We start from the raw sequence: 16,902 nt of genomic DNA on the forward strand, positions 1-16,902 counted from the left end.
TGTAGCCCTGGCCTACGCAGTTTCTCTAACTTCCATAGAACAGTGAGCTACATTGCTTCTGTAACTCCCTTTCACATCTATGGCAGTTATGGAAACAGTAGCTCAGAGCTAAGCCGTTCCTTAAAGCAAAACCATAGCTGAAAGTCTTGACAGCAGGGTCACGGTCATGTAAGTAGTAGGGCAAGGGGGATTGAATGGGGGGGGGGGGCATTTTAGAGATAAGTGAAAGCCCTAGAGGTGGGACCAGCATTTATTCTGTGTATATGACATAAATCTCTTTCATGGTAAAACCCCATGAAAGCTAAAAGAGTGTCAATGCTTCTATATATGTTTCAACAACAGGTCTTTACTATATGACAGCCACACATAATTTTTGGAAGCCTTACCTACAAACCAGCTGTTCACAGAAGCTCCGAACCATAGCAATAGAGAACGCTGCCAAAAGTAAGACAGCCATTGCTAACAGACGCATAACCCTAGTAATCTCCCTAGACAAGCATTACTACCAGAATACTTCACACTGAAACGCTCAGGACTTTCATTGTGCTGCAATCCATAAACGTTAAATATAATTTATATATATACTGAAGCTGTGAATATTTGCCTTTCCCCTTGTTTTCACGGTCTCTTATAACATCACAAGCCATCTAGCTGCCCTGTCAATGCGCGGTCAGAATCAGCCATATGTGCCTGCATTTCTGAGTAGTCAAGCAGGAGGATAAAATGTGTTTAAGGCATGGCAGAATAAATCCAGCTGTGCTCAGACTGGGATTTCCTGAAATCTACATGACTGAGTCCAAGTAGCAGTGTCAGTATAATAGAAACCAAAGCGGTCACTGGAGATCAGACTGAGCGACCAGGGAAGTGCCAGGCTCACTGACAGTAAAATATGTGCATGTGCTTATCAGGAAGCAGATACAATGCCAGACACACTATGACAAACACTCACACAATGATCATACAATGGATTAATGGCTTTTACAAGAGCAGCTCAAAAACACATGTATGAATGTGAACCACGTAGCCTGCAGTGACCTCGCAATTCTCACGCTGCAGAACGCTCGCCCTCTCTCATCCTGGTGAGCCAGGACATGACACTTATACCCTGGGAGATTTATGTCTTGAAGAGAAGCCTTTGCTGCTATTCGGATCATACCTCACTATACATGTGGAGCTGTCAGAGCTACTTACTAAGGCTGGTAACGTTATGCCCATAACACAGGTTGGGCTCTATTCGCACCTGCATATTAGATCTCATCTGTGACCGCTTCTTATGTCAGAAAGGTTTATCCATTTGTTAGCTTTTGGCTTGCCTGGCTATTTCTGAAACTTCCACAGAATGGAGGTGTCACATGAAGATACCTCTGCACTTAAGCTCAACATGGGTGCAGTGGGCACCTCATCGGGCAGGGTGCAGCACCCTGTTCTCAACATAGCTGACTGGGCCATTGTGGGACCCGTATCTATCATCTCCAAATAGAAGCATAGTCATACTGACATAAGACTACCATGTTGTACCCAAAGATAGTAAATGTCACTGCAGCCTAGTGGATACTGCAACCAAGCTGGAAAAGAGCCAAACATGCTGAATATTTATACAATCACATCCACTAACAGTAGGTGGGACCGACAGAAAGACATATGCAATCTTATTTATTATCACCAAACCAAGTTCCATCTTCTATACAAAAAGGAAACACAAATACAACAAAAGCAATAAAATATTGTGGCTTAGAACAATCCGGCCAGGGTCTCTAGTATTCCTACAGAGAAGGTCTGATGCGTAACTAAATCAGTCCTGGAGATGAAACAAAAAGTCCAGCAGTATGAGGGGACCCAGAAAAGCCAGGCCTCAATAAGGTAAGTATTTGTGAGGTACAAGTCGAAGTCAAGGCACAATAATATACTAAACACACTTGGATATTAAGTTACATCTTATATATGTACAATGGCAGGAAGACAAATGCCAAGGAGTTGTCAACATATTGTAATCACAAACTGAAGAGGACTCTGGAGGGCATACCAGGGGGGCCCAGTCATGGACCCAACATTGAGCTTAGTACATACCCGCCTTCTCCAACCTAATAACCGCATTCAACTTGTGCAGCTCTTTACTAGAAGTTACTGTCGGCTGGATCCTAGTGGGAACCATTGGCTGAATATTAATAACAACTTTAGAGAATTTCGGTTGAGGGTTTTAAAATTTCCATGTTAACTATATTTTTTAAAAATTCCTAAGTATCCTGCAGTTCTGACTCTGGCCACTAAACTACATAATATGCTGAGAAGTTATGTTTTCTGTAGCAAGTATCTTTGCAGCAGCCCCCTCACTTATCAGCACAATGATGATCACAAATATCATGTATATGTACAATGGTTGGCAAAAGTATTCATAACCATTGAAATTTTCCACATTTTTTCACCTTATAACCACAAACAAATGTAGTTTATTAAGACTTTAAGTGATGGACCAACACAAAGTAGCACACAATTGTGAAATGGAAAGAAAATGATACATGTTTTTCAAAATTTTAATCAAATAAAAATCTGAAAGGTGTGAGGTGCAAAAGTATTCAGTTCCCTGTACTTGGATATGCTAAAATAAAATTCAGTGCATACAATAGCCTTCAGAAGACACTTTATTAGTTAAGAGTCCAACTGTGTATAATTTAGTCTCAGTATAAATACACCTGTTCTGTGAAGGCCTCAGTGGTTTGTTAGAGAACACTAGTGAACAAAGAGCATCATGAAGACCAAGGAACTCACCAGACCGGTCAGAGATGAAGTTGTGGAGAAGTTTAAAGCGGAATTAGGCTACAAAAACATATCCCAAGGATCACTGTTCAATCCCTCATCAAACAATGGAAAAAGTATTCTACAACTGCAAACCTGCCAAGATATGGCGGTCCACCTAAACGAACAGATCGAGCGAGGAGAATACAGGTCAGAGAAGCAGCTAAGAGGCCCATGGTCACTCTGGAGGAGCTGCAGAAACCTACAGCTCAGGTGGAAGAATCTGTCTGCAGGTCAACTATAAGTCGTGCACACCACAGATATGGCTTTTATGGAAGAGTGGCAAGAAGAAAAACATCATTGAAAGACAGACATAAGAAGTGTCATTTGCAGTTTGCCTCAAGTCATACAGGGAAAACAGCAAATATGTGGAAAAAGAGGTGCTCTGGTCAGATGAGACCAAAGCTGAACTTTTTGACCAAAATGCAAAGTGTTATGTGTGGTGGAAAGTAACCCCGCTCATCACCCTGTGACACATGGTGGTGGCAGCATCAGGCTGTGGGGAGGTTTCTCTTCAGCAGGGACATGGAAGTTTGCCAGAGTTGATGGATGGAGATAAATACAGGGCAACCATGGAAGAAAACCTGTTGGAGGCTGCAAAAGACAGGGAAGGAGATTCACCCTACTGCAAGACAATGGCTTTAAACATACAGCTAGAGCGACAGTGTAATGGTTTAGCGACTTTGTGTTGGTCTATCACTTAAAATCTCAATAAAATGCATTTACGTTTATGGCTATAAGGTGACAATGTGAAAAAGTATGAGGGGTATGAATATTTTTGCAAGGTACTGTAGATAAGACAGAATCCACCAGTGACAATAAAGCATTTTGCAGCTCATTTCCTCACTTCTCTGTCCAATGACATCTACCCAGGTCACAGAGTATGTTCAGAACACCCTCACATAGGGTCTACTCCAGACCATATTGTGTTTATGGCCCATGTACATCTCCAGTAGACAAAAAGTCACAAAACTATTTAAAGCTTAGTGGAAAGTGTTGAAATTGCAAGATTTTTTTTTGGCTTTTTAAATCCAAATTACATGGAAAATTATAGGCAACCTCATCATAAATTCTTTAAAAATATGTTTAATCTAAAAATGAAATTAAACAAGTCATTCCTTGGTGACACTTTGCCTTTAAAGTCGAGTTCTACAACTTATCATGCAGGCCTAGGCTAATGGTTAGTTCAATGAAAGTAGCCACATCTCAATAGACAACTGTGCCGATGTATGTTTTTACGACAAAATTGTGCAGTTTTCAACCTATTGTTACTGGTCATGTACAGTGTCAGCAGTAACAGAACTTTGAACCGCAATACCGTCAGTCGACTTGACGTAAAACTGAATATTGGTGTGTTCTCAGCCACTACACGTGGACTCATCCTCATTATTAAACTCAAGTTTAATACCAATTAAACACATTTATTATAGCCAGCTACTAAATATTTTCTTGTGCCACCTATTACCAGTCTCTAATAATGCCCTCTGCAGTATGGATATTCTACAAAGCTCCTACACCACAGTATTATTCATTGGAGGTGAATGCTTCACAAAGGGAGAGAAAACCAGACATAATTCACATCAAACACACAATTAAGAAAACTTCTCGTGAGTACTAAAAAAGTAAACTTTCAATGCATCACAATGTATTCTTTCCAGATCCATTATCTAGAAAAGGGAAAAGAAAAAAACCTCGCAAAAACTGAAATATTGCCAGATATTTGTTAGTGAAAAATACGTTCGCCTACCTTTGGCAATGACAAGCTACAGAAAAACCACATTAGTTAATAAACTGGAAAGCCAGACATAAAATGTAGATATGTGATGTCGATACATGCAGCATACGTAGGACACTCACCTTTGTTTTCGTTTGGAAAGGACTAGGCTTTTGCTGAAGAGAAATGTCCATTATACTATTGGAATTAGGAATATCATTTGTGTGTCTATGTTCATCGTCCCTACTGCTGTCATCAGACTGATCAAAGTCATCACTGTCCTGGTCCATCTCCTCCTCATCCTCGTCATCACAGACATGTTCCTCATCCTCGTCCTCATCCTCCTGTTGCTCACTGTCCTCGGGTTGGTCTTCAGACTCATGATCTGCTAGGATACAGCTGTTATTGTTTTCTTCCAGATGCTGTTGCTGGAGGTCGTTCCTCTCCACACTTCTGGGGCCATCTACCTCTCCATTTACCACTATGTGCTCTTCCCCCTGCTGTCTTGAATGCTGCTGTTCCTCCTCCTCCTCTACTCTGTTCATTTGCTCCTCATCTGCTTGGCTGGAAGAAGCATTACCTCGCACAGAACCGCCAGTACGTCGCCTCTTGCTGCCCACAGACAGCAGTTCCTGATTCATTTCCAAAAGCCAGCTTGCTACTTCATGGACATTCACTAGACTATATGAAGGGGCAAATGTTTTCACATTCTGGAAGAAAAAAAATAAAATAAAAATTAGTATTTCAATTTTTAGCATTTCTCCCACCCCCACCCCCCAAAAAAAACACATCAGTGTCAACCTGAACAGTACTCAGACACAATAAAAAAATAAATAAAAACTAACTTAAAGGGGAGCTCCAACCATACAGCTACTTACCCGAAAACATTAGGGGGAACTTAAACTTATCCCCCCAACGATCCCATGTTTAGAATTGTTCCCCTTTACTCGCAGGTACTAAATAAATCTGCTGTCCACAAAAAAAATGAAGTCCCTGTGGCTTCCATGTCCACCCACCAATATACAGGTGAAGTTATACCCGGCAATGAGCCCCGGTTAGATAGAATGATCAGATTATTATAAAATCTTACACCTAGTATAAGAGACATTACCAAGAATTAACCATTTGTTACAAATAAAAAAATAAATTAAATGTATTTCGATCTGGAAGGTTTGGTATGAAAATAGTGATGGACAAAGAGCAGCTTATAAAGCGAGGCATCAGGGAACTGTCCTCCTCTTACAATAGTAACAATGCACAAATATCTTGGCCGGTTACATACCTACAATTATGCAAATAAACAGCGTGCTGTAAATGGCCACATATGGCATTGCTTAACTGACCCTTTTTTATGGAAATTACCATATCCTGCCAGGGGTTCAGTTAAGTAAAATATCTGAATCGTTTACTACCTAAAATAGTAACATCTCTGACGTCCTTCCTTGTGTTCGCTGAAAAATCTGGGAAAACTGCAGTAAGGCAGAGCCGCATTCCTAGAATTCTATACTCCGCATTACAGGCCATTGTATCTAAACATGACAGCCTGTAAATCCTCCAAATATCAGCCTTTATTAGATCTGAGGAATACAAAGAATTATTCAGCAGAAACATCACAGAAGAGAAATACCAACAGGACACAAGGAGTACACTGTTATATAGACACTGCTGCTTCAGCAAACATTGCAGATAGAAATATTACAGGTGAGTTTAAGAAACGTTGTAGTACTATATCTTTTCAGAGACAATACCCTTCCCCGTTCCTATCAGGTTGTTTCCCTGCTCTCACTTCTAAAAAAACAACTTTCACTGTGAAATTCATTGATCTGTCTGAAGACAGATTGCAGGTCACATGACTCGTGTCTCTAGAAGACTATGGAGAAGAGAAAAGGATGAATGAGCAGAAAATGCAGGATACAAAAGAAAATCAGGCTTAGGCTTCATGCACACAATTGTGTGTTAGACATGTTTTTCACAGCTAGCATATTGGCCCATCCATTTCTCTGGCCCCATACACACAACAGTGAATTTTATGGGGCCGTAAGCAAAACTCAGGACAGGTCCTATTCCTCAATGAATGGAGCTGCGGAGGCACAGATAGAACACAGTCGCCATCCATGTGCCATCCAAACACAGCCCGGCAACACAAATACCATCATGTGCATGTTGCTTTAGACTGATGCTGCAATTGAAGTCTTTTTTTTTTTTATAACAACCAAAGCACTTTATGCACATCGGTACAGATTGATACTTCTCTATATATGTCCTGCATGGTCCTGGAGAGTTTCGGAGTGAAAGAATTATAGAACAGAGTTTTCTCTACCTAGTGTGTGCAGCTAGTCTCTATCCATCAGCTCAGAAAGGACTACAAATTCCAGATGCCATGCAGAGCTGCTAAAGACTGCAGAATATAAGTCATATAACAGCCATAGGTCAGCATGGCATCTTACCCTGAAAAGCCATCTGACGTGACAGCTACACTTTAAAGATCCATTGTATATGTATGGGAAAAAAGAATTCACATAAACCGGTGCCCTCTTACTACCTAGTTCTAATAAATAGTGCTGCAGTTCAGACACTGAGGGCCCAGTCTGGTCTTTAAGTTCTGGAGTCTCCACACACTCCTGTAGATGCCCCTCAGCTAAACATTGTGTCCAGCGATTGGATGAGTGAGAAAATGCCAGCATCGGACCCCAACAGACAAGGAATCAGAGAGAAAGCTTTCTGAACCATCTGTAAGAGATACACACAGTGACAACCTGTAGCTGTAGGACATTCTGAAGCATACGGTAGTTGTACATGTCTGACCCCAGCTTTAAAAAATAAAAAATTGTAAGAATGGATTTCTCAAATGTGCATTTTATGACACAGAAATTGATGTGTGCCAATACAGAATACATCTGATATGCTAAGCAGCACTAGTATGTAGTGTCATCTGTGGTTTTCACTGACCCGTACATTGAAAGTGAAATGACAGAGTCACAAATGATGACAGTACACGACCTGCTCCATTATTTTGCAGCTCTTCAATTTGGCCCAGAGACAGCTCCAAAAAAAAAACTACAGCTCAGTGTTTGGGCCTATTTGCAATTGCAAATCTGGATAAAAATCCAAATCATGTACATGAGGCCTAAGAAAATGTAATTGATGTTATATGAACAAACAAATATAACTGAAAGACCTTTATATATGTTTGGACCATTTTTACAATTTTTGATATTGTCGGGCTTATGCAATTCTTCCTGGTTGTAGGATGGTCGGTGCTTTTCCAAGCAGCCCATCTCCGCATCTGCCCCCACTGCACCCCCTAGCAGTCATATATATATAACACATACATATCACTCTGTGTATGTGCACAGAGTGTGTGTATAATGGTGTGCGTATAATATATCTATCTAGATTTTAAAAAAATCCCTATGAGTTTTGATCAGAAAAACACATGTGGTTTTTAAAAACAGCATACATTCTTCAAATTTTTGGGGAAAAACACACCACGTGAACACAGGACCCTGCATGAAACGGATGATCAAGCATTCACATCTATTGCACGTTACTGATCTCCTTCATGCTCCCTATGCATCTACTATGCCGCCAGCCCCTCAATGACCAGCACATGGTCAGGACCAGTCAGGAAGTGGTTGGAACAGACACAATTCTGAAAAACGGTAGGAAATTGTTAAGTGATCTCAATTAGAAAAAAAATATTTCAACAGATTTTTTTTGTCTGTCTTCAAATATTATATACCGGTATATCAGAAAAGCCCTTTAAGCCATAGGAAAAGCAGAAATTGAATTTTGTGGGTATTTTATAGGCTTCAAAATCCATGTTAAATTATGCCATGTGAATAGGCCTTTAGAGCCCCACATAGTGTAACCACTGCACTTTTTTGGGGGGAAAAAGCTGCACTATACAGTCACTACAAGGTGAATGGGATTTTAGTGAATCTCATCCACACCTTGAGAAAAAAAAAAAAAGTGCCACGGTTTTGGAAGTTGCAGCATGTCAGTTATACCTATGGAAATGCCGGTGGTTTCCCAATAAGTATCATGGAAGCAAAAAGTTTGCAGAGGTTTTCTGTGATAAACAGCTTCAGGAATAACCACATTGTGTTGCTGCTGTGGTTTTTTGCTGCACTCTGCTATGTGGGACCTTTCCCAAGTGTGAACTCTACATTTAAAAGAAAAAAAACAAAACAACAAAACAAGTGGTGTGCTTTTCTACTGCAGGTTTCCATAAGAAACCCTGCAGATTTTCAGCTGCAGAAAACCTGAAGCATTTCTGACTCATGGGAACATACCCTAGGGCAGTGATGGCAAACCTTTTAGAAACACAGTGCCCGAACTGCAACCCAAATCCCACTAAATTATCGCAAAGTGCCAACAAGGCAATTTAATCTTAATACTGTGCGGATCCACAATTGTGGACAGTTACGAACCCACAATATATGGTTGTGTGAATGGGGCTTATACCGTGTGATATAAATACTGCTCTACAGTGGCCCCCACACAGTACAATCTGCTCAATAGTGGCCCCCGTACAATCTGCTCAATAGTGGCCCCCATACAATATAATCTGTTCCACTGATGGGTACCCACAGAGAGGGCTCTGAGTGCCATCTCTCACACGCGTGCCATAGGTTCGCCACCAGGGCCCTAGGGTATTAATCTGAAGAAATCCATGAACATACTTCAGAAACACCACCAGTCACATGGAGATTTAGTTTCTGCACCAATTCTGCCACTTGTGAAGGTATCCTTAATACAAACTGCTCCCAGACAGACACTTCATACAGCCCCACTCACATCCATACTTAGAAGTGTATACTATGTATAGAAATACAGTATTAGAAAAATGCCACTATGTGAATAGCTCTGTTGGCTTATTTTAAGTACGTCATTGGGATCCTTTTAAAACACTTAAAAGGGTTTTCCAGGAATAAAATATTGATAATTCCCCAATATCCATATCAGTAGGAATCTACCGGTAACACACAACAATAGCCAATATACATAGACTGGAGTAGTAATAAGCAGACAGCTCCATCAACTGTGTAGTGGCCAGACCAGGTTACTGCAAATCAGTTCCTATGCACTTTAATGGAAGAGAAGCTACAATAACCCGATTCAGCAAATACACAGAGAATTCCGACTCCAGAACAGCTGATCGAAGGGGTGCTGGGTGTGGGACCCTCACCAATCTAATACTGAAGACCTATCCTTTAAGACTGAAAAACCCCTTTAACTAGGAGTATGGTGAATGACAACTTTTTTTTATACAACTTGCATATAAATGCATATATACACAATGAAAACAACTCTAAAGCCATTTGTACAAACCTATACAAAGCTGATCAGAGAGGAATTAGGGAAACATACTAGTAACATGATCGCATGAGACATAAGATTTACAATCACACCTCCAAATCCACCAAACAAGTTTGATAGTTCTTAAAAGAAAAATCATACACACAAAAAATTAATTAAAAAAAAAAAAACTTAAGATATCATTTGGGAATGACAAGATTTTAAAGAGAATGAGTAAGGTTTAGTACATTAGCTCTTCCCATACTTCCACACCACAAACAATACGTATGCATAAGATATACTCCCTCTCTATAAATAAATATAAGCCAAGTGATACCTCAAGCAAACAGAAACTTCTAACAAGAGCTGGGACTTTACAGGTGATGTTGTGTCTTTGGGATGGAAGAGTAACCATAGTTTAAAGGGGGCTTGATAATTGGGAAAACACATTTTCAACTAAACAGATCCTTGCATAGCTTTTACAAAGGCTATTCCACACATACCTTTTGTATGTGAATTGCCTCTGTAGTTTTTGAATGAGCCCGCTTTTATTCATATGCTAATTAGCCTCCAGTGTGCACCCTCTTGCTGTGTGAGAGCAGGGGGGGCTGCTGCTGCTGACTCATAGGCCTTCCCTGCTCTCACACACACACAGCAGACAATGCTCACTGAGATTTCCGAGGTGTACGTTGGAGGCTAATTAGCATATGAATAAAAGCGGGCTCATTCAAAAACTACTGAGGGGATTAACATGCAAAAGGTAGGTGTGGAATAGCCTTTCTAAAGGGAATGCAAGCATAGGTTTAGTTAAAAATGTGTTTTCCCAATGATAGTGCCCCTTTTAGGTTAAGGCCCAATGAAGTGAACCATAGCCAAAAAGCACTGTGGAAAAGACCGCGGTAGAAAAGCATTGTGTCGTCACACTGCAGCTCTGTCCCTATTATACCTATAAGGAAACAGCCAGTGTTTCCATAGGTATAACTGACATGCTGAAATTTACAAAAGTGCAACGGTTTTAGAAATTGCAGCAGGTTTTTTTCTGCAATGCATGGGTGGGATTGACCAGAATCCCATTCATTTTGCAGGTACTGTAATACACAGCTTTTTGCCACAGCGTTTCCACCGAGGCCAAACTCCAACATATTCGTGAAGTGAGGTTTCCCACAAACATAACCATATTTGAATATGTAGACCATTAAGAGTTCATCATTTTTGCAAATATAAGAAATTAACAATTTTGAAGAATTTTAAAGATTAGCGAAGACAGTCTGTTTGTTGTCTTGATCAAATGCCAATGAATACAACCATGAATGTAGGAACTTTCTATGGTCTGGGACTTGTTTAGAAACTCCACCATGATTTCCTTATAGTCAACAGGTTATCAGGCAGGGACACTACAAGTATGAGAGGATAACCAGGTACAAAAAAGGAAATCATGGCTGGTTTTCTGACAAGTCCCAGACCATAGAAAGTTCCTGCATTCAGGCAACCGATCAAGAAAAAATTACTGTCATCACTAAAATACAGAAAATCTTTAAAACTCTCAATAACTTACCGTATATACTCGAGTATAAGCCGAATTTTTCAGCCCAATTTTTGTGCTGAAAAAGCCCCCATCGGCTTATACTCGAGTCAGCAAAATTTTTTTTTTTTTTTTTTTTTTTTTTAGGAGGGTGGGTCTATGACCAGCCACAATATTAATGTATATAATCTCCCATAAAATAGTACAAAAAAAAAAATTTTAAAAAGTAAATAAAAGTTCTGAATCACTCCTTTCCCTAGAATACATACAAAAGTAGAAAATGACTGTGAAACACATACACATTATGTATCCCTGTGTCTGACAGTGCCCGGTCTACTGAATATAGGGGATCTGCAGTGCTCCTGTTCCATCAGGAAGGGGTTAATAGGAGCACTGCAGACACCCTATGTTCAGCCAGGCTGAATTCTCCGTGGGGGGAAATAAAGGAAGGGAAGGGGCAGACAGACAACCAAAACACCCCCTCCCCTTCCCCAGCATCTACTGCACCCAAAAACTCCGACCATTTTAATTTTTTAAATTTTCCAGTAGCTGCCGCATTTCCCCTCTAGGCTTATACTCGAGTCAATAAGTTTTCCCAGTTTTTTGTGGTAAAATTAGGGGGGTCGGCTTATATTCGGGTCGGCTTATACTCGAGTATATACGGTATATCTGTAAAAGTGTCTAACTTTTAATTGTCTACAAATTTAAATTTGGTTATGTTCACAAGAAAAGCCCCTTTAATTTATCCCCTAAAAGTCTATAGTGCATGTGAATATAACAAACATTGTAATACATCTTATCAGAAAAAAAAAAATTTGTTTTCTTAAAAAGGACCTTTCATCAGATCGGGCACATGTTTTATATACTGCTGGAAAGCTGACAGTGCGATGAATTCAGCGCACTATCGGCTTTCCCGATCTGTGCCCAGTGTAAAGCGCTATCGGTCCCGGGACCGTAGCGCTTTAGTGTCAGAAGGGCGTTTCTGACAGTTAGCCAGGGACGCCCTTCTGCCCAGCAGCGCCTATCGCGCTGTACTGTGGAGCGTGGAGTAACTCCCCCCTCCCGCTCCTGATAATACTCGTCTATGGACGAGCTGTGTGAGCAGAGGGAGGGGGCGTTCCTCCCCGCTCACACTCTACAGTGCGATAGGCGCTGCTGGGCAGAAGGGCGTCCCTGGCTAAGTGTCAGAAACGCCCTTCTGACACTAAAGCGCTACGGTACCGGGACCGATAGCGCTTTACACCGGGCACAGATTGGGAAAGCTGACAGTGCGCTGAATTCAGAGCACTGTCAGCTTTCCAGCAGTATATAGAACTGCATGTGCCCGATCTGATGAAAGGTCCTCTTTAAGCTCTCTATCACCCCTTCTTAACTCCTCAATTCAGTAAGTATTGTGAGAAGGTGACAGGCAGAGTGCTGGAATCTCACTATATATCTCCCCCAGGTTCTTATCTTATCTGTGGTCCAGTGCGGGTCTTGTGTAGGCCTCTGCTCCAGGGGAGAGTCCTTGGCTCATTCCTGGGCCAGAAAAAGGCTGCAGATCCAATGCAACTGCACTCCAATGCAGATCCAGGAGTGAGAGGAGGCGTCTGGGTCTGTCCTGTAACCCGGAGTCCAGCGAAACAATATTGTGCTTGTTTTGTTCATTTGGCTGGTAGTAAGTCACACTTATAGTTAGGTTATCAGTTCTGTTTAGCTAGTGGCTCAGACAAGAAGGATTTTATTTTGATTTCGCCCGAATTTTATTTTGCTCATTTTGTGCCTAAAGTAAAGGTTTATTTATTTTCCTGTTTTTCCTTAATAAACCAGTTTGCTGCATATTTCGTATCCCTGTCTTTAGACTGTTTGGGTCCGCACCTTTGCTGCTACTGTGTTACCTCCTCCGCAGTATCTAGTCCTGTGTTCACAGCTACACTGCTCAGTAATGCTGCAAAATATCCTCCATGCTGCTTCTTCTGAGTCTGCACTACAGAGAAACTAGGGCAGATCCTTTTCTCTGTGTGCAGTGCATGAGAGATATTATAACAGCTAGTCCCTGACAAGGTGAAACCAAACTGAGAATTAGGTTCGGACCACAAGGCACCCCAACAATCACGAGAACAGAGTTACTTTATTCCCCTGTGTGATTGGAGTGATGGCTGCACAAACAGGCATACTGCTACACTTTTTATGGAATATCAGTTGGAAATCCCATAGAAATTAGCGGAGCAGCAGCCAGCCTGTGCAATTGTCATATGGGGGTTCAAGTGATCCTCATCCTACCACCCCCATGGTTGTGAATGGTGGAGATCCCAGCTATCAGCAAATGACTGCAGTACAATGTACCCCACCTACGTATTCATATAAAAATATAGCTCACATCTTTGCTGTACTTTTGGATACCTCAGTAATGTTTTAACCCTGGCATCGTACACAGAGGCATTGTGGGATGGTCAGAGATTTTGCATCTGCTCTGAGTTCTGATGTATGCTACTGTAAAAGAACCTTCACTGAATATGGAGATTAAACAGTGTACTACATATGTAAACTACATATCTCAATCTCAGTATTCTACATTTCTGAAATAAATCAATATACAGCTAAACTGAGCTGTCCAAGTAAGGCCACAAGCTGTGTTCACAATCTGCTTTTTGATACATTTTCTCCATTTCTGCTAACAATCGTGAAATCTGCTATATACAAAGGTCTTGTCTGTGTCTTTCTGACCAAACCACAGGCTAAATGCAAATAAAATGCACATTAATTGTAAATCTCTCTAAGCTAGCATTTGCTAGAACAGAGATGTCATGGTCTTAATCTGAACACGCAGCACTAGGACTTCACTGCAATGATGGAGTAGTAGTAGTGTTTATTCTTAGGTACAGGCACGTGGACTATCTGACTGCTGGGATGCAGCTGTGAAGTTTATAATAAGCAATGAATGCAGCTATTTGCAACATGTCACAGCGATACGATCTGCTAGTGTTGGCCCTGACACTCAGGTAGCTTAGGTATAAGAGGCAAGGAAAACAAACTAGTGAAGCACCTGTCTCGAACCTCACCTCTAATGGAGCAGCTGGGCAGTCTTCGAGAGTGCCCTGCCAAACTCCTTACCATCCCTCCACAACTAGAGATCTGCTAGTACTGTAGGCCACTATTATTTACAAAGAACCTTTCACCACCTCCAGCTATTTATGGCAAGTTCTTTGCATCTGTTAATAGGTGCCGCTCCACTGATTCCCTCAGTGTTCCTGAGCAACAAGCGCAATTAGTTTTGGTGCCAGAGATGCTATTTAGCCTCTGTAATGTCAGAAGAGCAGTGTCAGCCAAGGGTGTGATTCAGAGCTCCAATTATAAGTAGCCAGTGTCAGAGCTTAGAATTACACCTTGTCTGCTCCTGCCTGACACCGCTCCCTGACAGTACAGAGCATAAGACCTAAGTCAGACAGCTGAAGTGCAAAACAAGTTATTTTTCACAGCCATCTTACACCTGAGGGGCTCCCATTTTCATAGATCCCCCATACATTTGAGCGTATGGAGGGATCCATGAAGACAAAAATAGGACATTGCCTGTATGTTGACTGTGACAAAAGAGACTTTGTGACAAACAAACCATCAAAACACTAGTCATGGGAATAAATCCCATTCACGAATACTGAATTTAAAATAGAACTCAAGCGGCTACGAATCACTGTTGAATGCTTTAATAGCATATCAGGCATCAAAACTAACACCATTGATGGCTCAGGAATGGTGGAGGCCAGAGAAAAATTCCAACTGTGCTGGAAGCATCTTCTATTAAATGATGTAAAAGGCTGAACTATTAAAGGGGCTCTATCATTGGGAAAAGTCATTTTAACTAAGCACATGTATGTTAATCGCCTCAGTAGTTTTTGAATGAGACCATTTTTATTCATATTCTCTGCTGTCTGCTGTGTATGAGAGCAGGGCGATGAGCCATCAGTAGCAGCCTCTGCTGGACACACAGGAGAGAGACAGTGCTGGATGAGACTTCCTGTGCTGGCTGGAGGCTAATTAGCATATGAATAAAAACGGGCCCTTTAAAAAACTACTGAAGCGATTTACATACTAAAGGTAGGTGTGGAATAGCCTTTCTAAAGGCTATGTAAGGATATGATTAGTTAAAAATGACTTTTCCCAATGATAGAGCCCCTTTAAAATGACGTAAAAAGCTGGAGCATTAAATGACGTAAAAAGCTGGACTTGTTGGAGGCGGTGAAAGTTCCTCTTTAAAGGGATTGAACTACCATAAGATAACCATGTCTGCTTTCTCATGGAAGCAGTCACACCTGTTCAAGGGTTAGGCCTAGCACTGCAGCTCAGCTATACTGCTGAGATCAGACTCAATAAAAAGCTGTACTGAAACCAGAGGCGTCAGAATTAAGAGGCATTCACTTCTTAATAATTTTGGAACATCTGGGGTTGCCCCTGTGCCAGAAGCTGCAAACTTTCATCCACTATATCAGCCAGTGTTCTGGTGCAAGTAACGTTAAAGTTGTTGCTGAAGTGACAAATGCAGCATAAACAGGTCAAAAGCTGCACCTATGACAATGAAGGTGATACATTTTTTTTTTTATAGGAATACCCCTTTACAGCTTGGGTGGCAGGAGGTTACCGGCCGGTGGAATCTTTGGCGGCTAACCCTCTGCGATATACTAATGTAGTAGATGGAATTAAATAAATCCCATCTACACACTGCTATAAAACAACCTGTAGCACAAACAGTTTTGTATTGCATGTTTACATGCCACAGCATATAAATTCCTTTCTGCAGGTTTTCGATCTTTGCAATACAAACCTGAGTACGTGCCCAGTTACTTGTAAAGCTGCTGCCTGGGGCCACTGTGGGTTGTCCTCGGGAAACATCCCACAGCAGACCCACCACATGTGACCTTAGCCTAGAGAGGTTTTCCTACCAAATCTATTTATGTCATATTAATAGGATACGTAGTAAACATGGAGAGGGAATGCGAATACATCAAAGAAAGAAATAACAGGTTTGTGTCTGATGAAGAAGAAATACATCAAAAGCTCTGCCACTTGAAGCAGGCACCAGGAAACTATGGAGAGGAATACATGTTGGCACCACAGGACACCGTTGTTGGGTCTGGATTCATAGGCCGATAGAAGCCATCTGCACTTATCTTCTGACTGCCAACATGTCCAATAATAATCAAAATGATAATTATCGGGCACAGGGCATGGGATCATCTCTGGGAAACTAGCATCCACACTCACAGCACTACAGCCTTTTCTTTGCTAATCCAAGTATTTTTTTCCTCCTTTTTGTGTATTTCCTGCGTATCAACGAAGGCAGCTGAGAGAAATATTGCGAGCGCACTGCTGGGAGCGCCACAATCCTAATTATAGCGTGTCACAGATGCACTTTTCTGCAGATAGGTACACAATTAGACATTCTGGTGCAAAAAGCAAGCTGAACAAGAGCCGTGATTGCAGAGTTTTCTAAGGATACCCACGGATGGTATAATAACCATGGTTCACAGGTCTTAGGAGGTGTGTAGAGAACACAAGCCTGCAAACAAGCAAAAGCTCTTTCTTGTGGGAGGAAAAA

General features: G+C 41.3%; 1 protein-coding gene across 3 annotated transcripts in view; it reads right to left on the reverse strand.

The window, feature by feature from the left end:
- FBXW7 (F-box and WD repeat domain containing 7) overlaps positions 1–16,902 on the reverse strand; it is a 127,817-nt gene that overhangs the window by 75,082 nt on the left and 35,833 nt on the right. For all 3 annotated transcript variants that reach the window (XM_075288328.1, XM_075288319.1, XM_075288311.1), the window contains exon 3: positions 4,651–5,217. In XM_075288328.1, the coding sequence (XP_075144429.1) occupies positions 4,651–5,148 (498 nt within the window). In that variant the 5' untranslated portion in view covers positions 5,149–5,217. The remainder of the gene's footprint in view (positions 1–4,650; positions 5,218–16,902) is intronic.

The sequence above is a fragment of the Leptodactylus fuscus genome, chromosome 1, assembly GCF_031893055.1.
Source record: "Leptodactylus fuscus isolate aLepFus1 chromosome 1, aLepFus1.hap2, whole genome shotgun sequence".
In the NCBI taxonomy this organism is placed as follows: domain Eukaryota; kingdom Metazoa; phylum Chordata; class Amphibia; order Anura; family Leptodactylidae; genus Leptodactylus; species Leptodactylus fuscus.